The sequence below is a fragment of the Talpa europaea genome (genome assembly GCF_964194135.1).
Source record: "Talpa europaea genome assembly, chromosome: X".
Taxonomy (NCBI): domain Eukaryota; kingdom Metazoa; phylum Chordata; class Mammalia; order Eulipotyphla; family Talpidae; genus Talpa; species Talpa europaea.
Window position 1 is genome coordinate 19,221,424 of NC_140081.1, and position 26,694 is coordinate 19,248,117.

Consider the following 26,694-nt stretch of genomic DNA (forward strand, 5'->3'; position numbering starts at 1 on the left):
TATTCTTTAACAATTGTATTGCTATAAAGTTAAGGCTCTGTCAGCAACCATTATTAGTATTTAAAAGTACATCCACTATCTTTTTGTAAATATATACAAAAGCCATATATTATTAAAAACAAATAGAAATTTAAGGATAAATGTTTGAAAAAGTGTTATATTGAAAGAGCAGTAAAATGGGATTTTCAAAATAAATCCATGTTAACTAGGATTTACAGTACAATATAAGCCTGTACTATTAGGTGTAATGCCAGGATTTGGAGAACTATGCTGGCACATTAAATTTATTCATTTTCACAGCCTGAAGACATTTTAATGTCTGAGTAGCAATAAGAACAAATTACCCAAAAACTTTTAATAGGGTGTAATAAATTAAGACTGAATGGTAATGCAAAAGTGGGTACAACAGGACAAAATTATGAATCTCATATAACGATCCAACAACACTTAAAGTGTGAAAATAACATTGGTATTCTGGAATATACGACTACAGTTGATCCTAATTGTTTCTCTCTTGTCAAATAGAAATTGCACATCAATCTCTCAGTATTGCAAAGTGTTCATTACATGCAAATGGTTATGTTTCAAAACTCTCCAAGGGGACTCAGACTTCTTTACAAAAGGAGCCAGGCTAAAGGAAGAGTTTCTCTGATGATACCAGTTTCCATTAGAGTTCTTCATTTATAAGTTACAGAAGTGGCCTCTGCCAATAATGGGATTCATGATAAGGAAATAGAGGGATTCACAGGACTGAAGGGAAAATCAAAGAATCAGGCTTAGAACAAGTGGGACCCCAGAGGGTCCCCACAACTGGAGAACAGTTTGTTGGTATTGAACAAGCATTCTCATTAGAATGGATGGATTCTGACCTTATCACTTCTTACATGACGATGAAAATCTTCATGAAGAACAGAACATTCACTTAGGGCCTCTGAGGTGATATGAGGACGGCTCTGACAGAACAACCTTTAGAATTCTCTTGGATGGAATATTTTATTTATTTGCATTAAGACTGCGCAGGTACTCAAGCAGAACTTGTGGCACTACTAGTAAGGAGAACAGTCAACATCCACTCTGCAATGACTAAGTCCACCTCATATTAAGTGATCACAAAATGCCCTTTCCTTTTAAATCAAAGTCCTTTCTCTTAATTCGGGAATTGAAAGTTGACTTAAATAACAAGTCTGTTTTGATTTCCCCCATTCTGACCATGACTTTCAATTTGCTTTATGAGCATAACCCAAGTGGATTTCTCTGTTCTATCAAGTTATTAAGAACTGCTTGAAGAAGGTAAAAGGGGCACTTGGATTTTTATTACAACTTTTTATTACTCTGTCTTCTACAGTAAGAGTTAGTTAACTTCTCCTGTCAAGAGCTACATTGTTAATATTTTGGGCTCTGCAGTCCATGCAAGTCTCTGTGTTAACTACTTACCACCTGGTTGCAAAGAAAATAATTCACAGACAATTTGTAAATAAATAAGTGTGGTGGAGGTACAATAAAACTGTATTTACAAAACAGGAAGCTGGTAGAATTTGATCCATGACTTTGCTCTTACAAAGAATTAAATGTTCGTAAGATGAATAATATTAAGTGTCCTATGAACTGTATTAAACTTCATTTCACTGCAAGTACTCTGAGGGAGTTGAGTGAGATATTTACTCATAATGAGGTTTATTCATAATGATTGAGATAGTTATTGGTAATTGCATCAATATTCACATGAAGTTCTAGATTCCATGTAGCACTTATTGGCTTATTGCTTCCATTTCTCTAAAATATTCCTCCAAATGAGTCTGACTAATAAATTGAATGTCGAGCCTAGACAAAGATGGAATTAAAACCCAAAGAACTATACAATTACAAATAGAAAAAATGTAACTGTAACTTAATAAAGTCCCAGGGGAAATATGGCACCATATAGTTAAGCATTATTTTCATTGATGTCTACTATTTTTCTGTTACTCATATCCCTGAATTCTTACTAATTTTGATTAGAATGACTTCACTCTATTATTGTCAGTAATGTTCTGTCAATGACAGCCTTACAAAAGAGCAAGAATTTTTAAGTTTACTATGATGTTGGCAAACAATCCCAGTCTCTGGGTTGTGCCTATACTGTGGTTATATAGTAGGAAGATTTAACATTCTTATGACTACGTACTTGCTCTTCAGCTTGATGAATAGTTCATCCTAAACCAACTCATCTGTGAACAGGCCCCTTGCACTATAATTCGTCAATTTTATCATCGTCTCAAATTTAAAACTTAGTTCAGAACATCTTTTCATTCTTTTAGTATGACTTTTTCATAGCTTGCTCTTTCCTTATGCTGCCTTTCAAAATGTTGTTTTTCCCTCATTTCCAAAGTCTTATTTTCTCATTTGAGTTTGGGAATCCCAGAGGTGTAATGGAGGATGGAGAACAAACGCTCCCATTTTCCCTGGGCTGGTTCTGAAGTGTTTACATATCGCCATGTGCTTTTATACTTGTCTTCATATGCTGAACTCATGAGGCTATGAGCTTATTAAAGGAAAAGGCGTTCTCTGCCAACTCTATAGCCCTAGTAGCAAGCAAAGTGTCTGCCTTGCACATTTCTAAGTGAAAGCTCACATTAAATGCTTTTTGGATGGATTCTGGTATTTATGATATGATTAAAGGGTACGAGAATGGAGCCAATACATTGTTAAACTACCAGAAAATAAGAGAACTTCGAAGAAAAGAGTGCTCCATGTAAGGGAGAATTTCTCAAATATGAAATGGGGTAAAAATGGAAGGAAGAACAAGTTTGGTGCAATTTTCTTTTGGAAATAATATGATGAAAATATAATTCATTTATTCATTATAATAATAGTATATATTCTATATATGAAGACAATTTTCTAGGCACTGAAGATATATTGTTGATCCTAAGAGACAGGTCCAGCAAGGTTTACATTCTAATGGGAATGGTAGATAATAAACATGCAAACATATTACAATTTCAGCAACTGACAGTATCATGAAGAGAGTAGAGCAGGATAACTGGGAGAGAAATGAAGCCTGTGTGTGTGTGTGTGTGTGTGTGTGTGTGTGGTCTCTTTAAGAGAGGAGTTGCAAAAGGTTTGTCTGAGATAACATTAGAGTATGGATGTATATAAGTAAAGAGACGTGAACATAAATCCTGAGAGGAAGGGGGTTAGGGTGTAGGGGGCAAGGACTAGGGGACTGGGCAGAACTATCAGACAAAGAGAAAAGCAAGTGTAATGGTAGAATGAGCATTACAAGGACTAGTAAGAAGAAACCGCAAGATCAATGTAGCAGGTTCATCCTCTTTGCAAAATGTTGTACTTGGTGAAAATTAATTATATTACCATTAATCGTATGTTTAATTAAATGATAAGTTCTGAAACACATTTCTTCTATGTTGACGTATGTAGTTTTTATTTTTCCCAATTTGGAATTCACAATTAGCATGCTTCACTTTTTTTTTTTTTTTTTGCAGAGTCTTACTCTTTTGATGATTTCTTACTCTCTGAAAGGGGATCCCTTAGGGATGACCTGTTTTTCATGCATTTTAAGCCATTCTTCTTACTGGTTATCATAGTAAGTTACAGTTTTGGTCCTGCTTGTTTCCAATTATGTATGGCGATTTGTCATCTTCTTAAACATGCCATACTGGACAGCAGAACTTTGAGAACAAGACATTGAAATTATCCAATTTTTTTAATATACTTATTTTATGAAAGACATATTTGATGGGCAACAATTTAGAGCCCCTCTCTGAATTGTTACACTGTGCCAAACTCCCAATAAATCTGCTATTTACTACTTCTGAAAAGATGCACAGGAGCCAAGAAATGGTAGAGGAGTTTCTGAGCAGCAATAAAAGGGTAACAATATTTATGTAAGAATGAAGTGCCCCACTGTTTAGCTGTATTAAGAGACTGAATTTTCATGCCACTATCAGCTAATAACATTGAAAAACTCACATTACGATGTATCCCCACACTATACATCACTGAAACCCTAACACAAGTGACCACAGACATTCTTTTAACAGTGAATTTCCATGCTCCATCTCTTATGTTACTGTATGCCCTCTAGTTACAGAAACCAGGATAACTTTGTGACTACCAAATGAAACCTTATGATATTTTATGACTGCTAGGGAAATATAAAGAACCAGTAGTAGTAAGAATTATTCTTAACATTGGGGTCCCAATGAAGGGCAACAGATGGCAGAAATTTTTACTCAAGTGATTTTTTTCCATCAAAGTTTCGATCGGCATTTGAGTCCCAGTAGTGTGGCTATTAAGAAGCCATCAAACTCACTAGCCAGCTGGTGAAATCAGCACTGTAAAAACTGACTACATAGAAAACATACTTATATTCAATTTGGTCTTTTATACCATATGCCTTTTTCTAGAAAGACTTTGATTTAATCCATATTAATTCAAAGTCTGTTATCTTCTATGGAGTCCTTAGAGGGAGCAGATTGCCAAGTAGGTATTAAAGTGCATCTAAATAAAACTACAAAATCCCACTCTCTGTAGCAGATCGTGTCAGTCACCTATGTACATCCATTCAGCGCCTTTTATTTCTGGACAAGTCAATGGTTTCTCAAACATGGCACCTGCTACTTAAAGACATTCTGAGCTGCAAGCTCTGAAAGCAGGGCGAGGAGAATTAGACTCTAGATATTTGTTTCCATTACGAGGAAGAGAGCCTTTATCATGGACACATTCATCTCAAACTTTTGGGCAGGAGTTACCTAATTCCAGAGTGCCCTGTGAATCTATACTTTGTAAGAACTGAATTCATTGATTTATCACTGATCTTTTAACTCAGGTTAGAATAAGGGGATGAGCAGACATTAAACAGACTCTAAACGATTCTTCTGAAGCACTTTCATCTGATACAGGTTCATCCTTGTAGGATTTGAGTCCTTTACAAAGTGCTTTAGAATATTTTTTAATTGTAAATAGCCAAGCCAAGGCAGAGGTGAAGGGCAAGTAAGCATGTCTTTGGCATTCTCAAGTCTCGCTTTTTTGCCTTTTCTCCCTAAATACAGGACACGAGTACCTTTTTTCTTCCACTTACTTCCTCATCTGAGAGATCATGCTCTAACTACACTCTTTAAATGGAACTTCCCATTCTATTTGCAAATTCTCAATTTGTGGAAAGTAAAAATGCATCTTGTTTAAGTAGAACATGGATTTCAACTATAAATTTTGGAGATTTTGAGCATGAACATTACCATGTAACATATTTAACACATGCTAACTTCAGTATCCTCAATACAATTAAGACTTATCACTGTTATGAAGCACAAAACTTTTGATTAAATTCATTTACAGCAACATACAAAAATATACTGCATATCCACCACATAATACATATTTATGGAATAACGACATACAATGGCATTGTAGCATATACCAGGAAATTAATTAACATTAAAATAATATCTTGCCAAAAATGAGCAGTTATCCGACATTAAAATAACATCACTGTTTTACCACCTAAGTTTATTCATCCTTTGTTGATTTAAAGCCTTAAAAATTCATCTAAGCAATTCCACCTCTATTTACTTCTTCAGGTTGTTTCAAATGGAGTTTCTTTTCATTGAGCTAACATCAGTTTACAGCACTGTATATGGTGTCAAGATCTCATGCTTTCTCATGACAACATGCTTAGAATGTGCTGCTAATCTTAACATGGCTCACTAAGAAGCATCATCCCATAAAATAAGCAGGCTCCATTTCCATTAACAGCAAGAATATTTACCTATTTTCACTACTCAATCTAATGGAGATTTTCATCATTTCTAACTGTCAACATCAAGAATTTTCAGCCTCATTAATCAGCAGCCCATGTTTTAAAACTAATTTCTTTCTACTCTGGAAGAACATGTACACCTAAATGTTAGGGCATGTTATGATTTTCACTTTTCTGTTTTCACTCAAGGTACTTTTTCGTACTCCAATTCACTCTGTCACTATATGAGTTAACATTATTTTCATAACTTTCCTTCATGGTACTCAACTTTCCCTTTGAAAACTCCCATTAACATTTCTTCTTGTTAGTTCTAAAATGAGTAGGCAGACATGTCAGCTATCTGAGAAGGATGTGTATGGCTGAACTGGAAATTTCTCTGTTCCTAAACCAAGAGAATGCTTTGAGAAAATGTCATCATTCATACAAATAAGGTTTAATGAGATTGCCAGTTTGTTCGAGCTGCATTTTAAATGTTTGGGGACAGTAATTCAGTTTTTTTTTATAGATAGAGACTAATCACTTATGAAGAATGGCTAGTTATAATAATAAGATCTTACATTTAATGAGGAATTATTTTGTGCAAAATGCAATTTTAAGTGCTTTGCTACAAATCTCACTGTTAATCCTATTTAAAAGTAGAGAAAGCAAAGACATAAAAGAGAGTGAAGACACTTTCCTGATTCTGAAGCTATAAGGCTAAAGGATCAGGAATTTAACCCAAACTTTCGGTAGAAGGCCTCCAACCTCATGATCAATTTTCTAAACTTCAATTCAAGTCTAAAATATGGCAATATTTCAATGTTTCTGTGGGTGATAAAGCTTCGCAGATTCACTCAACTACTGCTTGTTGAATGAGTACATGTCATTGATTAGACTATTCATTATAAAACACAGCAAACTGAGGAAACAAAAAAAATGTTTCCTATGATGTGTATTAACTGTACTAGAATAAATACTATAAAATATCTTTCTGTACGCTAATCACAGGGATAACTGAAAGAACTTATTTACAGATCAATTTTAATGGCATATTATATAACTGATATTCTCTTATGTAAAAACATGATATATTAAGAGAGGTTTCCCATGGTAGCAGGGCATATTTTTGGAATATCTAGCAAAACATGATCATATATTTAACTGCATCATGTGCATGTGATGGAGAAAAAAATAACTGAGTTGCATGGAATCAGACTATGTTTCTGGTATTGGTATCACTTTACTTTGAATGGCAACACCAAGTATCAGTAGGACATTGATATATATATAGATATACTCGTAACATGCACATGTCTTATATTTTATTTCATGTCTAGACAAGATATCTTTGCTGAAAATTATACATATGAAACTTCGTACTCCAGGGTACCCCTAAATTAACCTGCTTATTACATGGGAAGCTTGGTAGAGTTCCGTCAATATAATGATTACTGGTTCATACCAACAAATCTCTTGGCTATTAACTACCATCATTGACATCCATTGACATTTTCTTTCCTAAAATAATTTGAGGAAAAAATTAAACTCCTTCTCTCATTCATTATTAGTCAGCCAACAATGATGATGACCAAGAAAGGTGGATTATCAGAGATTCCATCTGTCTTACAAATTGAGGAGCCATGTCTTTCTGGATTCTATTTTGGAGATTTAGCCAAAAAAAAAAAAAAGATACTCTCAGTCATCTTGTGTGCGTGTGTGTATATGTGTGTGTGTGCATGTCTGTGTTTGTGTATGTGATTTCAGTTTTCATTCAGGCATGCATGTATATATACTTGGTTTTGGACCTAGAATATCCAGGGGAAACACTATAACTCTTTTTTTTATTTTTTTTTTTTATTTTTTATTTTTTATTTTTTATTTTTTTTATTTTTATTTTTTTTGAGGCAAATTATATTTATTATTGTATATATCAAATTGCAATTATATATTTTTTTTAATAAATTTTATTGTTATATTCCCCATACAATTGCAGCCCCCCCATTCTGACCCCAATCCCTCCCCTCCCACCCCCGCCCCCCTAAAAGTGTCTCTGGTTCATAGTTTTTTGTTGATTTTGATTTTCACTTTCTTATAGTTATTCATTTTCCTGGTCCCTTATTTAAGTTTTCTAGATTCCTGCTATGAGTGAGACCATCCGGTATTTTTCTTTTTCTTTTGGAAACACTATAACTCTTTAGAGAAGATTTTTTTTAATCATTCATGGCTCCTCAGCTAGAAGAACTTTCCCCTGGACATCCAGAATTCACCTTATTTCTTATATAAATTGACTAAAAATTACAATATTTTTTTTTTTAATTTTCCAATTAAGGGAAATGTTTGGGTAAAATGTTCCTCAACTTCAACTAAACCATACTATGAAGAAGTGGACTTTCAAACATTCTTAAAGTATTTAAAATTGCTATCAACTACAAAATCAATATAGTTGCTAGGCTGTACAGAAGTAAATATACTAAAAGACCAAAGGATATCAAAGTACTTTGTTTTGACTTTCTGCTTCTGGTCAAACTAGAGGAACAGGAGTTGGATTTAACCACTTGGTGAACACTTTCAAAAATGGACAAAATACATGAAAAATTATTTTGAAGATATTGGACATCAAGCAATAAGATATAGTCAATCTCCGAGAAATTAGAAACAAATGAGGTGAGACCTACAGCTACCCAGTGTAGTGCCTGGAGAGAGTTCCAGGCTATGACAAAGGAGGAAGTAAGTCTCACAAAGCCAACAGGTCTACTTGAGGTTAGGAAATGGAACTGGGACACCAGGGAGGCCAAGGTGGCCAGAGTTCACAGTCAGAGTACCAGAAAGGAGAGATATACACAGACAGAGAACATTGGGAATCTGCAGAGAACTCCCTTTCAGTCTTCAGCTGAGTTCTGATCAGCTCATGTATGCAAGAAAGTGATCCATGACTTGGGAAAGAGCTATGTAATATGATTTAAGACAACCAGAGCTCACATATAGCTGAGAAAAGTGCCAGTCACAGTGGAAAACCTTATCATTCACAGGGAATCAGAAGGGTTTTGCTGCAGTAGGGGGACAAACAGAGCCCTAGACTTACAGTCTTCTGGTCAAAATCCACAAATATAAAAGGAAGATGCTCAAATAGTTTCCAAGTAAATTAACTGTGTTCCACAACAAATATGAGGAATATATAACTGCACAAAATTCTCAAACATTAAACATGGCCTAGTAATAATGCATTAGCTCAACATTCCCTTTAGTGCTATTACAAAATGCATTTTCTGCATGACGACAGACTGGAAATCCTTCAGTTCCCTCTATTTTTAAAGCCAAGGCTGGTGAATATATCAGTTTGACCAATTTTTTAAATAATCATCTAAAAATTTTCACACATAAATTGCACACAATTTTAAAAATAATGATTTTCTATGTTTACTTAGTTTACCTGTACTTAGCTATTTATGTGGTTAATGCCTTAATATCCAAAGATATTTTCTATGCATAAATATTTGGAAATAGAGAAATATAAATTTGAATGGTATTGCTATCATGAATCTAGTATTTTTGAAGTGTCTAAAAAATTTAATGAACTACCTTACTTTTGCTTTCATCTGTATCAATTGGTATTATCTGACATTAAAAATTGGCTACAATTCAAATCAACTTGATTGAAAATTTCTATATGGACAACTTGGGCTAAAAATACTACAAAAATACTGAAGGCCTGGTATAATAAACCCCATATTTCTTGTACCTAAACTAACTATATCTCTTATAACCTCCACAATCTGATTTATCTTTCTGTGCTTACTCAAAAGACAAAGCAAGTTGAAATTAAACCATATACTGGTTATAACCCATGTGTTGCATTCCTATTATCATAAACCATAAAGAAGTCAATGACTACCACCAATTAACTCTGCATTATTTTGGCCTCTAGACTATCTCAGAAGGCATTTTGTCAATTGAATATATAGAAATACTGTTATATCACCACAAATTGTCCACAGGGAAAGAGAAATGTAATTTTGTCAGGATGGCTATTTCCAGCAAATTTATATTATTGCTTAGTATACCACAAGCTCTCCTCTGAACGGGTTCCAACATCAGGCAAAAACACACTGTCCCAAAGCCACACAACTCTGTTGTGAGATATTTCCTTGTACTACAGATTCAATTACACTTTGCAGGCCATCAGATACACCAGCTATACCTAGTCTCTCATCCTGACACAAAAAGTCCACATAGACTCCCAACATGAGCATTATGATGATGGTCTAGTATGTGTAGTGGTGACAATAAAAGTCAGGAATATACATTTCTATCATCCCTCAATACCTGAACTTAAACAAACTAAACAGTCATGCTATTATCATGATTATAAAGACCATTTGAAAGAAGAGATCTCAAAATCTTACCTTAAGATACCACTTGTATTTGGCATGTTCCCAGTTCTCAGGAAGCTGTGTCTTGTTAAGAAATTGTTCAGCTTCTGTTAGCCATTGGTTAAATATCTTCATATCATAATGAAACCGCCGCCATTTCTCAACAGATCTGTCAAATTGCCTAAAGGTAAAAATATAGATCAAGAATATTTGATAGGAACATGTTTACATATGAAAAAGCAAAAAATGTAACCTTAAAATTAAAATAAATTAAAACCAAAGAAAATTAAATGGATCATATAAAACAAATTATGTCCATAGAATATATTTTATTACATTGATAAAGACATTATTCTGATAGCTATACTTGTAGATTTCAATTTCAACTAACAGAAATAATTAATATTTAATATAAAGGATAATTGCAAATAAAAGGCTATGTTTCCCTTTCGAATTGAATACATTTCTTGGTTGAAACAAAGATAAAAGCAACTGCAATGGCATATTAAAATTTTCTTCCCAATGACATTTAAGTTTTTTTTTTTAATTCCAGGAATTAAAGGCTATATTAACACCTAATAAATGAAGTATTTCGAAACTAGATATTACAATTGAAGTGTTTTGATCAAAATCAAATCATCTTACAAAATCAATCGATTCACTACTACCCTTGATCCAAGTGTCCATTCAATAAGATCCTTTAGCTACCAGGATTACAGATGTAACATACTGTACTGCAGGCACAGATGTGAGCAATTAACCATCTGAGACACTAGTCTATAGGAGGTGGGTGATGAGTGTTACTTTTTTATCCTTATTTTATTGTATCCACTTTCACTTAAAATTGGAATGCTAAAGGCACTTAGTGAGGGGTAGTAAATTAATATCACCACACACGAGGAGAATATTGAGGAGGATGTATGCATACAATTTCTGATTGCAGAAGAAACTGAGGCAGAAATGATATGAATCCGTTTTCTGTTTCTCTAAAAGAGTTACAGAGAAGAATCAGTTGGGACAATAAAAAAAGTAACTAATAAAACACTGATTCTGGGGTCCCACTCTAGACAAATTAAATCAGTATCTTTGGAGATGAAATCCTGACATTGGTACTTTTTAAAAGCACCCAAGTGATTCCAATACACAGTCACAGTGAAAAATGTTCCATAATGTAACTTTTAAAGTCTTATGGAGCTTATGATCTACTCGGGTCTCCCAGGGCCTGTCCAAACAAGTATTTGTTAGCATTAAACCAAATGCCATCCTGAAGATTCCTGGCTGTAGGTCTTTGCACATAGTATTCTGTCAAAATTCTCTGAGTTCCACTCTTCAGAAGTATAGGAATATAGTTTTTAATATCTTGATATCTTCTCAGATCTCTACCTCCATTCAGGAACTTTAAATAATTTTAGAACTTAAATAATGCCACAACTCCCTACTGTTTTAATAGGAGGGGGATGGAATTCATATTTACTGAACAGTTACTATGGAGCCAGGCACTGGGCTGTGTACTTTTACACATTCCATTTCATTGACTGCTATAACACCCCTGCAACATAACAATTTTTATTCCCACTTTCCACTAGAGGAAACTAGAAGCTGACTAACTTGTCAAAAGGTAGACATTAAATAGCAGAGAGGGGCGTCTAATTCAGCCCTATCTGGCTTCAACAGTGTCCGCAAATGACGTGTAGGTTTGCTAGGATTCCTTTTATTCAAGATGAACTCTTACCTAAGCAGTTTAGTAACTGAAAGAGATAGTTGTGTATATTTTCTTATTTTTCTTCATTATATTTTCCAAAGATTTAGTTAAGCATCTACGTGTACAATTCATTCTATCAGACATTGTATTTAAGAATTAATTCTATTTCTTACCTTAAAAATATCTAAAACAGACATATTGGTAGCATAAAAATACAAACAGTGGTAGCTAAAATAGGTAGTCTTTAACTACAGCTAGTTTAAAAATAAGAATTCTGTCTTTAATAATTGATGACATTGTAGAATGTATAAAATATGACATCCATCAGCCAGAAAAATGTTAAAAGTGTTTTCCAAGTTTAATAATGATTTAGCTTCTACACATTTTCAGCGATATATAAAAAACAATAAATGGCTGGAGAATACATCTTAAATGTTTATTTCCTTTAAAAAGACCTGCATATGTCTTACAGGCACTTGTATTATACAAATAAAAGTGTTGCTAGAAAATGAATATCTAAAAAACACTAAAGCGCTGTTGGCACTCACTGTTCTATCTTGGTGAGACTAGTTGATTTTAACTTTTGCTATTATTTTCTGTAGTGTCAAGTTTTTCTACAATGTGTATTTCACTTTATATACAGAAAAAAAATATTAAAAGCAGTCTCACATGTATTCACTACAACGTCCAACTCTCTTCCCACTACCATGATCTGAAAACCAGGTATTAAGCTCAGCAAGTACAGAGGACTTGGCATCTGGTCACTATTTACCTTCCCACCTTTGTAGCCGTCTTTAGTCCCCTCCTTTCTTTGTTTGTTCCATGCCCAATCACTTGAATTAGCCTCTTGTCAACACTTTAAGCTACTGGGAGGTGGTTATTTCTCCAACATTTGTGCTATGAATAAATACTCTCTCTTCATTCCAGGCAACTGTCAACCCCTAAGGTTTCCAGTTCTATCACGCTGCCCAGATGTGTCCTTCCATCATTTTTTTTCTTAATTTTATACATACGTTCCATCATTCTTCCTTTTTGTACAATGTATGCTTTCTCCTCTCAGGTATAATCCCCGTATAATCCCCACCCCCAATTCACCCTTCCATCATTCATTGCACTGGAAATGACCAGCCTTCCACAGTTCCACAAAGCTCCTTCCCAGCCCAGCTCCTCACCATCTTCTCAGATGATTTTTCCTCTAATTCCCCCAGAGAAGAAAACCACATGGGCCCACACAACTGATCAAGATACCCCAGCAAGACAGAGCTGGGGATGGAAAGAGAAGGGAGAGAGACAGCCTGGGCTCGCCATTCATACCCTGGCTCCGGGTACATACAAATGAGACAGAAAGGACTTGCCGGCCACACTGGACTACGTGCAGCTTCCCCAAGCCCTGCTACTTCCTCAGGACAGAGGCTCTGCCCATTACTCCTATATTCCTGAAACGCCCTCCTTACCTTCCTCTTTTCCCAAAGTCCTGTAATCCTACCCTCTGCATACATGAAGGCTTGATCCAATCTATTTACATTGTCACTTTGTAAATATCTAAGGAGGGAGTATTTAATATGACTTGCAATTGCTGAAACTTTTAGAACCATAAAGTTGATTTGATTATTAAAATTAATGTTAAAATGAGTGACTCTATTCAAACAAAATATTAAAGAATATCATGTACTTTACATGGAATGGTATTTAATGTGTGTAATAATATTTTAAACTCCATTTCAAGTATCACATAAAATTTTAAAATATACTTTTCAGTGTTTTAATATGCGCTGTTAACAGCAAAGCCGGAATCTATTCTTGAATTTACTATGTAAAATTTCATTTTTTATCGTGACAACTTATAAACTTAAGCTCTCTCCCACCAAGGAGTAGTCCAAATGAATAGATATAAATTTTGCTAGTTTTACAATGTTACATTTATAAATTTAATCTCCAATCTCCTTTCCTTAATTTCCTCTCACTCCATTAAATTGGCCTGTCCACGAGTGAGGAAAAAACAACAACTAGAAACAAACACACACATAAAAAAAAAATCATTCAGGGAAATAAATGTAAATTTTACCCTCTGCATTATTATTAGGGGGAAAAAGCTGTTACTTTTTTTTTTTTTCTGGCAGTAAGAGGAAATGTAGACCCAACTAAATAAAGGACCAAAAATGTCAGTATAAACATATGGATAATAAATCAAGTGATTTTAAAATTTTGGAAATATTAAAATTCTCATTCACTATGCAAGCAGTATTTAAAATTACACTGCTGCTTCATTTATGTGCAGCATAACTTATTTCCTGCTGTTCTAAATCAAGTTAGTCAGATTATTCTCGAGCATAAATTACATTTAGGGAGTAATTTAGGTACTTTGGGACATACTTTAACACTTTCAGGCCATTAAGGTGGTGCTCAATTCCATGAAATAGATTTAAATAAATAACACCCTAGTAGCCTTCTGACACATCCATTGTGGCTTTATACGCAGGTCTGCAGACTCAGCACTGGGCTGCTGATTATTTCCTCCTACATATTTCATCTTTCTTGGCGAAAGTCTCCTGGTTTAAATTGTGGATGCTGATAAAAGTTAAATCAGTTATTTGCCCCAAATTATAGTACCTTGCTGCCCTCCCTTCTACCCTACTTCCATCCCTGTTTCCTTGGTGAATCATTATTATTTGGTAAAAACCTACATCTACCAGCAGTTCTGACCTCTCCTCTAAAGAACCCTTCCACTTTGAGGAGTTCTTCCGTGGCCCCACACTACTCCCTTTTATTTCTTACTCCTAAAACACTATCCTGGATTGTTAGTGCAAAGTCTGGCCTCTCACGCCTGATTTATGCACAGAGCCCAGATGCACACATGTACAATTAGACTGCACCGTGGTCACCTGGCGCCCTGCCACCACTCCCTGGGCACAAGCTCACACCTGAGCCCATGAGCATGCCTCTTCAAGCAGACAGTGTAGTGGAAGGACCGGCTAGGCTGACATTATGGCTCCACCATTTTTTGTGTGACCCTGAACAAGCAAGTGACCTCCCTGAAAAGTAGTAACCCTTTCGTAAGGGGAATTGTGAGTGTGAAATGAATGGACATACTTAAATTTCTCAGACAGTGATTGGCAGTCTTCCACAAATAGGAACAGGTTGCTGCTATCATTCTGCCTCTATTTGAGTCAGGATTTCAAAGGCAATTCATCACCCATACAGAATCCAAGCCATGGCAGTGTCTCTCTGGTGGGGATCAGACATGTAAGAATCAACTTGAGCTTTAATCACAGAGTTTGAAGAAATTAGATAATGTCATTAGCCTGTTTATAGAAGCTGAATCATTACTCCAGCCTAGAACCCATGGCTGACCATTGCTGGCTATATACTTAATTTTTTTTTTAAACAACTTGGTTGTGAGCCATAACTACTATAGAAAAGATCACATATATTATCATGGCATAGTTGCCCAAGCTACAAAACTTAAATAACACCCCCCCATCAGATAGAAACCTCTCTTGAACTCTCTCTCAATTATTACTCCCTCCTCTGCCAATATAACTTCACTCCTAAATTTCAGGGTAACCATTCCCTTGGAGCTTTGTCATTGAAATATGCATTCCTTACACTGGCATTTGATTGCAGTATGTTTGTAAACTTTTTATAAATAGATACTATATACATTTATATACCCAAATATATCCACATATATCCAAATTTTTTTTACAAACGGATACTATAATACATATCCTTTTGTATGAGGGTTCATTTGCTCAATATTTATTTTACTTGTAAGAGTAAACCATGTTGCTGTTTATTCATTGTTGTGTAACATGCCATTGTGTGATTCTTTTTTACTATTAATAACCAATGCTTAGGTTATTTCATTGATAATCAAAGTGAGATTTCTGAGGCTCTTAAAAAGGAGGGTTGAGGGAACAAAAGTCAAAGGGATAGATGGGGGGGGGGTGGAGAAAAGGGAAGAGCAAGATTACAGGGCAAATAATGGTCTCTTTAATTATGACTTCCCTGTAAGGAAAGGACTCCAAGTATTTTATCAATATATATCGAGGGTGAGCTGTATTGCTTAGTAGGGGAAGTGTTTTTAATCAAAAAGGAAAAGCAGAAGTTGTGTCTAATTTGGAGCTGTTATAATGCTGTCGTGGATGTCTCTGTACCTGTCTCCCTGAATGTGCACACGTGCATTTTATAGAGAACACACAGGAGTGAAACTGAAGGGACACAGGTTACATACATGTTTAATTTTACTAAATAGTACCAAGTGGTTTCACTCCCAGTAGTGTAGTGATGAAATTTTACACTCCTACGTGTAACTTTCAGTCCAAATAGCAGTGTATGAGGATTATAACGGCTCCATTTTCTCACCACTATGTGGTCTTGTCAGACTTTTAAATTCTGGCCACACTGGCTAGAGTATATAGTGGTATCTCGTTTTAGTTTTAATTTGCCAAGTCCCTGATTATTAGTGGGGCTGGCAAACTTTTTCTGTTTCTTGACCATTTGATTTTCTTATTTTGTGAAAATGTGTATGTGTGAAACACAAAACACGTTACTTAGTGATTTACCATAAAGTGATCATTATAGAAACACCATCCAGATCAATATTTAAATTACTGTCAACAGCCCACAAATCCTTTTAAAGCCCTTACTTACTTTTCAGAACCTCTCTCGGTTTTCTTTTGTATTGCTTGCTCTTAAATTTGTAGAAACTTTTAATTATATGTCAAAGATATCAAATATCTTCTCTGACTCCATGACTTTTGACTTTCTCAATATTGTCTTTTTATGCACAGAAGTCATTTACATTGTTGTCCAGTTCATTATTTTTATTTATGATTAGTCCTTTATATATCTGCTTAATAAATCTGCCTTTAGTCAGCACTTACTGATATATTCTCCTCCATTTGGCTGTAAAATACTTAATATTGGTACTTGGGAGCTGGGTATGGTGTGGTCATATATATTTGCAGAAGTGTAAACCTATACTGCTGAATCATACACAGTGCCATAAACTATTGTTACCACAATTAAAAAAAATGATACAATGAAAATAATTTGCCTTTTTCCCCTTTACATCTGTAATTTCCCAGGATTTTACATTTTATTTTTTGGATATAGCATGGAATGAAATGAAATGAAATATATATATATATATATATATATATATATATATATGGTTTTTTTTCCTAAGAGGATGTTCTATTTTAATTTTTAAGGTAAAATACATACTGGACAAAACAATGGTGTATAATAAAAACTAAAAGTGTTTGCAGTGAAAAATAAGTCACTGTCCCACTTGAGTCTCCCCAACATTGCCAGTTCTGCTCTCACTGTAAAAACACTGTAAAAACAATTAGAATTTGAAATATTCAGGACTCCCTGGTGGCAGGGGTTAAAGACAGAACTATCAAGCTATTGCCAGCCACTGCAGCACAAGTTCGATCCCCCCGGCTGGCCAGGGAGCTACCCACATGGTGCAGCAGATCTCTCCTGCCTTGCCCACCACTCCCCTCAGTTGTGTATTTCAATATATCTGCCAGTTCTGCTCCTCACTCTCTCTGGTGAATCCTCTCACACCCCCATACCTCTGGCTTACACCCCAATTCTTGCATGCATAAATAAATCTTTAAAACAAGAATTTGAAATATTCATAGAGCAAAGCAAAGAAATAAACATAGTTTTGTAAAGTGATAGTTTTCTCATTCACTTATTTTTAATATATCCACTGTTAGTATTTTTATAGCTCTGCATCAATATTTTACTTTGTAATACCCTAGTTACTTTATCCTTAATCCTCCTTTGGTAATGAGTGTGGTTTCCAGGATCCACACCAGTTTGGAGTGGTACTTTGATTTTTAGTTTCTCATAGTGTTTATAATACTTGAGTTGAAGAACTCAGCTCTTGCCTTTATTCTCTCTCACTGATGAAATTTTACACATTTTGTTTCCCTGTTTCTCTTAGTAAATTTGCATTCACTGCCACATGAACAAACAGAAAAGATAGACTTTACCTGAACTATATTACCAATATCAACACTTAGCATGACCTCTTTCCAATTAACAGGGGGCTTTTTTTTTTGCCATGTTCTCTCAAAAAGAACTTCTCTTATTACAGGTAAACCTCTTAGATTTCTTGTCTGGATTTTTCCCTATAGAATCCCATTCACTCCAAAAGGTTCAACTAATATCTATAGTGGGGCTGGAAAACTATGACGGTCTTAAAAATAAAAATTTTCAGCTTCACTGGCTATGCAGTCCTTGTCCCAACTACTCTGCTGTTGTAGCTGAAAGGCAGTTATAGACTGAACATAAGCAAATAGTTTTGGCTTAGTTCCAGTAAAATTTTATTCATTAAAAAAAAAAAAAAAAAACAGTTACTGGGCCAGATATGGTTGTGGACTCCACTTCACCGACCCTCCATCCAGCAAGTGATCACCACAGAGAGACCCAGGTTCTGGGCCTTACATAAGCTTTATATCTAGTTGTTTTTTTTTTTTTTAATTAATCCCACCAGAACATTCTATGTGAAATTTAAACAGAACATGCCAACAATTCCTTATTTCCTCCTCTGAGTCTTCACATGTAATTTTAGTTTATGATTTCCAGGTAAGAAATCTTTAGTTCATCCATTACATGGCCCTTACAGCCCCTCAGTTCTCAGCCAGAAATGACTCTTAGTTGGGCCTCCTTCCTCTAGTCCCAATGCCATGTGCTTCAGTCACTGAAATCCCCTAATACCTTGTCCTCAGCACATTCCGACTCTCAGCTTTCTGTCATCACTTTCTGGCCAGTCTCTAACCTATGTCTACACTGCTCACCTTTTCTTTTTTAGTTCCAAAACAAACATTTGTGGAATACTCAATGTACACTGTACTTCAAAACATCGACTAATTCACAACTTCCATAAAAATCTAAATCCTACTTTTAATCTGGACGCTTTTCTATATTTTAAAAAGTCAACCCCACTCTACCATGTCACTTTATTCTGTGAGGCCTGTGTTCCCTGAAATCAGTTACTTCCCAAGACAAGTTTTCCCAGCTCTGCTAAAACCTCTATTAACATACCACTTTCAAGTTCTAAGTATGTATTTACAGAGCTGTCTTTCCCAGTGAGTTATGAGCCTCTTAAATAAAGGAATATGCTTTACCCACCTTTGAATTCTCAGAAGTAAGCAATGTTCTTGGTACATTGTAAGTATTTAATACATTTTTTAAATAAATGAAGAATTTGTACGGGCACCTTATGTCTTTCATTTAGAAATCATAAAGATGGGTACTTTGAATCCAGTTGTCTCATAATTAAAAGCACCGATAATATTACTTAGGAGACACACTATGTTGATGAAGATGAATGTATACTGCAAGTTATAATTAGCAGTAACACTGTAGTGCTATTGTTATTAAAACAACCTTTGCTAATCCACATATTTTATAACATTGATACAGAATTTAGAATTTTAAAAGTAGCTCCTTCTATGCTTTTAAAGAATAAAGCATTTTCCAAATAGGTCAATATTCTTGAAAGAATTATTGCTCTCAGAAAACACAAAATAACTTTTAAATTTAGATAATTTAGGATACTCAACACCATCTTAAGAAATTAATAGACATTGCAAAAATTTGTCAGGATCTAATTTAAGTATGCATATGCAAAATTAAGAAATTATGACTCTTTGAATGGGGTGTTTGATATTAAAATTGTATTAATAAAATTGACCTTATAATAAGAGAATTCAATACTGTTACTTAAGAAATAATAATGATAGATAGATAAATGCTGGTGACATTATTTGTAGGGACTCACAAAGAGCTTATTACCAACAATATGTAAAAAAATCTTAAAATTCACCGGATTTCTAAATTGTTTTTAAACTCTGCTGGGCTCTCACTAGACATGCATTTCTGGACAGGATCTAAAATGGACAATATCATAGTCCTTTCTTCCTATAGTAGGCAGATCTGAGTAAAAGAGGTTAAAAGCCACAGAACCTCATCAATAAGCCTAAGCCATCTTAAGTAAGGACTTTTTGAAATGTAAGTACACACAGATACATATTAACATACCCAAAGATGTATATATGCATACACACAAAAGAGGACGCTGACTTAAATTGTAATTAGGCTATTTTGAAGAACTTCATTAAGCATATTATTTTGTCTTAGGAAAGAAGATCACAGGCATTCCTGAAATGTGTAGGTGCTCAAATAGTTTGCTAGGGATCCATAGCTTTACCTTAACTTGACATCTGATTATTAGCGCAATATAAATAGAAAAGCAAAAGTGTGTCTGAAATTACTAGTATTTCTGGGATTCCAGAAATCTCCCTTGCCTTTTCCTTTAGTAAACACCTTTGTCACTGTCCAGACTCCCAGCAGGCCAACAGCAGTGCAAAGGGTGCACTACTTGACAGTTTTATTATGTTGGAAGAATATTCAGGGTATGCTATTCCTGCACTGCTTCTGAAAAAAAAAAAAAAAAACAATGTAGGATTATGCTAATATTAACCTAAAAATTATGCGATTTCAATGCCTTGATTTGGCACAATTAGCACCCTGTAAAAATACCCAAAGTAGCAAAAATAGTTTGCTATTAGTGGCTGTAATGTTACCTTTAATATTAAGATCTTTTGGAGAAATCAACTATAGAAACTGATTCAGCAATCTAGATTAAATAATGTAAATTTCTTAAAAAGTTGAAGGTAAGTAACATTCTTTCTGAGGACTTGATATATTCATGGATCTTCTTTACAAAATGGGAACATTTTAATTCAGTCTGCATTTACATATCTGCTAGTATGTAGTGCAAGTGAAGATGATACCGTGTAAGAAATCACAGCTTTCAGATCTTATCTTGAATTTGTTGGCTAGAGGGGGTATTTGAAATAAGGATGTCTTACTCTTCATTCAAACACAAACATATTTAAAAGATTTTAGAACTTCTGTCAAGAACTAAGCAGCAAAAGCAGCCGTGGCCATAGGTATGTACTAAATACTACACTAAGCACTTCAGATTCAATACAGTACTTACTGTTTTCAACAACACTTTAAGGTAGGTACTATTATTATATTCACTGTGCAGATGAGAACACTGAGATATTGAGAGGCTAAGTATAAAAACTTACAAGTAACTTGTATGTTTCTAAGCAAGAATGCCAAATAATATTATAGCCAATAAAAATAATTTATTGTGTAAATTTTTAAGTGTTTTTATAATCAGCAAACCCCATATTATCTCATGGGAGACAAGAAATCTTACTTCTATCACATGCTGTCCTCTTGGGTGACAAGCAGGTTGTTATTATTCAGTTCCATTCCTATATCTGATCATCATAAATCTCATATTTACAATGAAAAGGATTCATAAAATCACCTAACTTCTTTTTAAAAAAGAATTATATATGTATACATATATATACAAATATATATATATATAAATATAATGAGTCCATCACACTCTCAAATCAAATGGAATCTACCTTAATTTTCCATGAACATCCTTGAGGATTCCTTATATTTTTGTTGTTTGGTTGTTTTGTTCATATTACTTCTTGTTTTGCAATGATAATTCCCTTAGATTTATTTACCCATATACATATTTTTTCCATGACAACCCTTCTGATTAGAAGGTTTCCGGTTAAGAAGTAGTTTCTATTCTCTCTTTGAAATTCTCTAACATATCTTTTGTTCTGCTTTAAATAATGTATCCCAGTCTAATTTACATTGCAACGTTCATTTTATATCCCATTCTAACTTATATGCTAAGGGTAGAAATTATGTGGAATCATCATTTTTATCTTCTGTAACGGGTACCCATAAATACTGTTGCATTTAATTTTTGCAGATTCAAAATTAATTAACTTAAATAATTAATTTTAACATTTAAAATTGGTATCCATTTTGAATGATTCTAACCCATAATATGAAAATGTAGATTAGAATTCCCAAATGATTATCTTTCAAATTGAAGATATACTTTGCAATTTCAAACAGGTCATAAAGCAAAGAAGTTGTGCAACACATGAAATCTGAAGACAGGAAAACATACATTTGAAATTCTGCTTCATTGCTAATAGTGATTTATAAACTGCAATGATTTAAATAACTGATCACAAAAGTCTATGTGAAACAGACATAATAATGTCTACTTCACAGAGTTGCTACAAGAATTAGAATATAGTAAGGCTTGTGGAGCACGTAATAAATGCTTAATGTTGGTAATAATAACAACCATAATGTCCACATATAGTTGTCATATTTATAAATATTTTTACATTGTCAAATATATACGGACACTAACATTTTACTTTCAACATATAACTATGCATGAGGAAAATATGTACAACTGCCTCTGTACATTCTCCCCTACAGACAAAGGTAGAATGGGGTCTTCAGGTAGATTTAGTATTTTTAGCCTTTATTTTTTTTTTAATTTTTAATATCAGTTATAGTTCTTTTCTCTTTTTTAAGATTTTTTAAATTTATTTATACAAGAACTGGTGTACAGGTCAGAGGCGCAGGAGGGTGAGAGAATTCACCAGAGACAGAGTGGGAAGCAGAACAGGCAGAGGGTTGAAGACATTGCTGAGGGGAGGGGAGCAGCAGGCGAGACAGGAGAGGTCTGCCATGCCATGTGGGTTTCTACCTGGTGGGCCTGGAATTGAACCCGCACTGCAGAGGCTGTGGACAGCTTCACAGCGCTGTGCTCAACCCACTGCGCCACCAGGGAGGCCCGCAGTCTTAGCCTTTAAAACACCAAATTTTCAATATGTGTAAACTGATTTTAGGGCTATTGTGACTGAGCAAACTGAAACTATCACAACAAATGGAGTCATGTGTCTTCCTTTGTTTCCTTCCAAATGATAGAAAGACAAGTATGCATGATCTAACAATGAGAAATTTAACTTCAATAAGAAAAGAAACATTTTACTGTAAAATGGAGGGTGAAGAGATTCTGATCTTCAGGGCAAGCAAGACATTTAGGTGCTGTCTTCTCAAAATTATTACTAAAACACATAAATTCCAAATATGCAGAGTAAGATTAAAAAATAGAAAACTATGACATTATGTATCTGAGGCTGCCAAAGTTTTAATTTCCTCCATAGGCTATTGCACCAACTCAAAATCACCACTGAAGATCAACTTACAAAAGAATTTTTTTGACATGGGGTCTCATTCCTTTTGTCCATAATTAAAAGAAAAGATTGAGATCACTATATATCCTAAAATATATTTGGTATGAGAGCACAATAACACAAATATAAAAATAAAACTGAAACAATTAACTTTTTACTTAGCTTTATTCTACATGGACAATTCTATTTTCTCTCTTATATAGTTTCACTGGGACCATTACCTTCCACAAGACTGCATTTCCTATTAAGGAGTTATAATTAACAAGAGCCAACACTCACACAACAATTATCATCTACCATATTAATGAACATATACATGCTATTATTTTTCTTAATGTTTACTATGCTTGTTTTATTGGAACAAATGTCAAAGAATGTTGAAATTTTAAAAGGCCACTGTTATAATTGTCAACTGATTTCAAAATCATTTTCCAAGGAAAAAGTGAATATTCCCATTTTACTATTAGAAGTAGTTCCTGGAACTTGTAGATATAGTATTAATAGAAAAGGAATGAATTTAGAAGGGCCGAGCGTCATTAACAGAGAATTAGTGAGGAAATTACACCAGAGTAACATTTCAATTAGAAACAGCAAGGAAAAAATATCTAGGCTATCAAAGGTTGTAAGTAATAAGGAAAATAAGAACAATCTTCAGCAGTCAGGACTTATTTTTCTGAGAGTTGCACCAATAAGTCAGAGGAAAAGTGTCCAAACTGTCTTAGAAAATTATTAAAGCATAATTATTTTCAAAGCAGATTTATATACACAGACACACGACACACATATGTGACAAATAAATGATCAACAAACTAAACATGTAGATATGCCATGGGACCTTTACCAGGCATATGCCTTTCACGCTCATTTTAAACTGACTACATTGATTCCATGAACATTGGAAGGATTCCCCTCCCCCATCAGCTTGGATATACCTGTGGGAGCAGGCTGGATCCAGCATGAGAGTTTGACACCTTCACTTGAAATCCAGTGAACTCAAATCTGACCCATCTCTAGCAAGTATAAATCAAGGAAACTTTCATCATGTCTGAATTATACATTCTGAATAAATATCATCACAAAAATCAGGCCCCTTTAGCTATTTTACATTCCATCTTATTAAAACACAAGTGCATGAGGGAAATAGTCTTGGCATCAAGCTACAGTATTCATTAATTTTTTCATTCCTACACCTGAAGGCACATGTTTAAACCTGTAGGGGTTACTTTATTATTTAATTAGAGCAGATTCTTTTCTATCATTTTAGGTGTTTCATCTGGAGTTTGATTAACATCAGTATATGCTGTGGTCTCTGGCAAATAAATATAGAAGGTACAGAAAGAGGAATGAGCAGAAGCATTTCTTTGTTAGAAATAAAGAAAAGTATGAAGTGTGTAAAGAAACAAACCTCTAAGAAATGAAATATCAATATTCAAAGTCCACTGGAATATTTCATACATAAGTCTATAGTCTCTGCACATTTTATTTAACCATTAATTTACTCCTCTAATAAACACGATTGGTTGCTTAGTACTGCAGCTGTCAGTGTGTTGCATTCAGGAGGAATAAATGAAAAAGACACTACCCTTGCTGATGAGAAACTTACAGTTCAGTGCGGGCACTAATGTGGTAGGTAACAACGTTGTACTGTATGCTTTGACTTGATCCATGTACACATCCCCTTGCCTTTTCATTTCAAAATACACTGGCTAAATTCCAAATACCAACACTGGAATTCCTTTGCCTGAAGATTCCTTCTGGTTCCCCAAGTCAGCTTGGCCCACCTATAACACCATCTTAGGAATTAGCACCCCTGGGAGCAGCTCTCCAACAGTGATGGGTGAGAGCTGATGTATAAATTACCCCAGCTACATTGCACCATCATGTGGGGTAACTTTACGTGTTTGACCGCAGATATGTGAGGTACCTGTTATATCTCCCAGAGTCTCCTCCTTGGGGCTTAAGCTCCAGATATCCAAAGTGGTAACTGGATTGAAAACACTTTTATTGGCTTCCTTCTGTTCCCTGTGTCATCCCCTGAGATCTTCCCTGTGTCTGGAGCAATCTCCATAGTGTCTGCATCTTGGTAAAATCAAATGAAGACAAAAGATGATTCCAGCATAGAGGATAGGAGATTAACTCTATCCTAAAGACCTGTGAGAGTAAGGTGGGGGAAGATGCTAGAAGGATGAGCAGATGTATCTCAGTCAGAGAAAGGAGGAAGAACATTATTGAGGAGGCATCATTAGGTGTGGGGGTTTAGACTAGTGGATACCAAATTATCAATAATTGCTTGGAGGGCATGTTCTTTTTTTATTTTTTTTAATTGAGGTAACACTGTTTTATAACATTGTGTGATTCAGAAATATAGGATAGGATGGTAAGACACAGGTTGCTGAGTTCTCTTCAAAGTTTCTAATAGGCCTAAGAATTACTATTTGTAACAAGTTCCTAGGTAATTTTGATCTCAAGATGTGGGTCCACATTTTGAGAAATGATGGCATAGAGGAAATAGTGAAATGATAGCTGGATAAGAGGGACTGGGTCAAGATTATGAAGGCTCCTGAAGATCCTATGACCTAAAAATTTTATTGCCATTTTTCATTATCACTAAATTAGCTTATAGGCAAAAAAAAAAAAAAAGATACCAAAGTCATTAATCAGTTGAAGATATACACAATACAGTATGTGACAAAATCCTTGGAGAACATAAGGGATTTCTTATACACTCCTGGGTATGACTTCTCAGACTCTATATTCTGCCCAAATTTCACATACAGATAACCTAAAATCTCTATTTCCCACCAACCCCATGATTGCCAGTTTGGCAGCATTAACTTGGCACAGGCTGTGAACATGCCCCGCAGCAAATATGGCTGACCCAACAAATGGCCAGCAGGGGCATTAGATTTAAGAGTCTCATGATGACAAAAAAACAGGAGGTATCAGCTATCCATAGACAATCTTGATTGTGAATAAAGACTGAATTTTGTCTTAAAAGGAAGGTTTTGTTTTGTTGGGGAAAGAAAAGAAAGTTATGTTATTACTAGTAGTGTTTCGGTTTCAAGCATATACAAATGTATCATATATAAAACCATAGTGGAAGCTAGAAGTCTAATGAAAGCTGTGTGTGTGTGTGTGTGTTGTTTGTATAAGAATTCTTCCCAACTAGTTAATTAACACATCCATCACCGAATGTATATATCTGTGAGAACATTTAAGTTCCACTCTCTCAGCAAATTTCAATTACACTACATAGCATTATCAACCATAGTCACCATGTCATACATTGTCTCCTCAGAACTTGATTCAAGTTATAACTGAAAGTTTGTACCCTTGAACTAACCTCTCCCTATTTCTCCTATCTCCAAGTCTTTAGCATCCACTTTTCTACTCTGTTTCTGTGAGCTTGACTTCATTCTTTTTAAAGACTCCACATGTAAGTGATACTATGCACCATCTGTCTTTCCCTGTCTGGTTTATTTCACTTAGCATAAGGCCCTCAATGTCCATCCATACTGTATAAATGCAGGATTTCCTTCTTTTTCATGGATGAATAAAAATTTGTGGATGAAACCTATCACTTTATCCATTCATTCACTGACTGACAAACACTTAGGCTGTTCCCATATATTGGCTACTCAGAGTAATGATACCTTGAACATGGTAATGCAGAAATCTCTTCAATTTGAAATTTTTGTTTACTCTGGATAAATACCCAGAAGTGGGATTGCTGGATCATATGGTGGCTCTATT

General features: G+C 34.7%; 1 protein-coding gene across 1 annotated transcript in view; it reads right to left on the reverse strand.

Annotated features, from left to right (window-relative positions):
* Positions 1-26,694, reverse strand: part of DMD (dystrophin) — a gene marked incomplete at both ends in the record, with an annotated part of 1,915,324 nt that overhangs the window by 1,022,871 nt on the left and 865,759 nt on the right. The window contains 1 exon segment of the mRNA XM_084258879.1: positions 10,141-10,288. Within this exon segment, the coding sequence (XP_084115005.1) occupies positions 10,141-10,288 (148 nt within the window).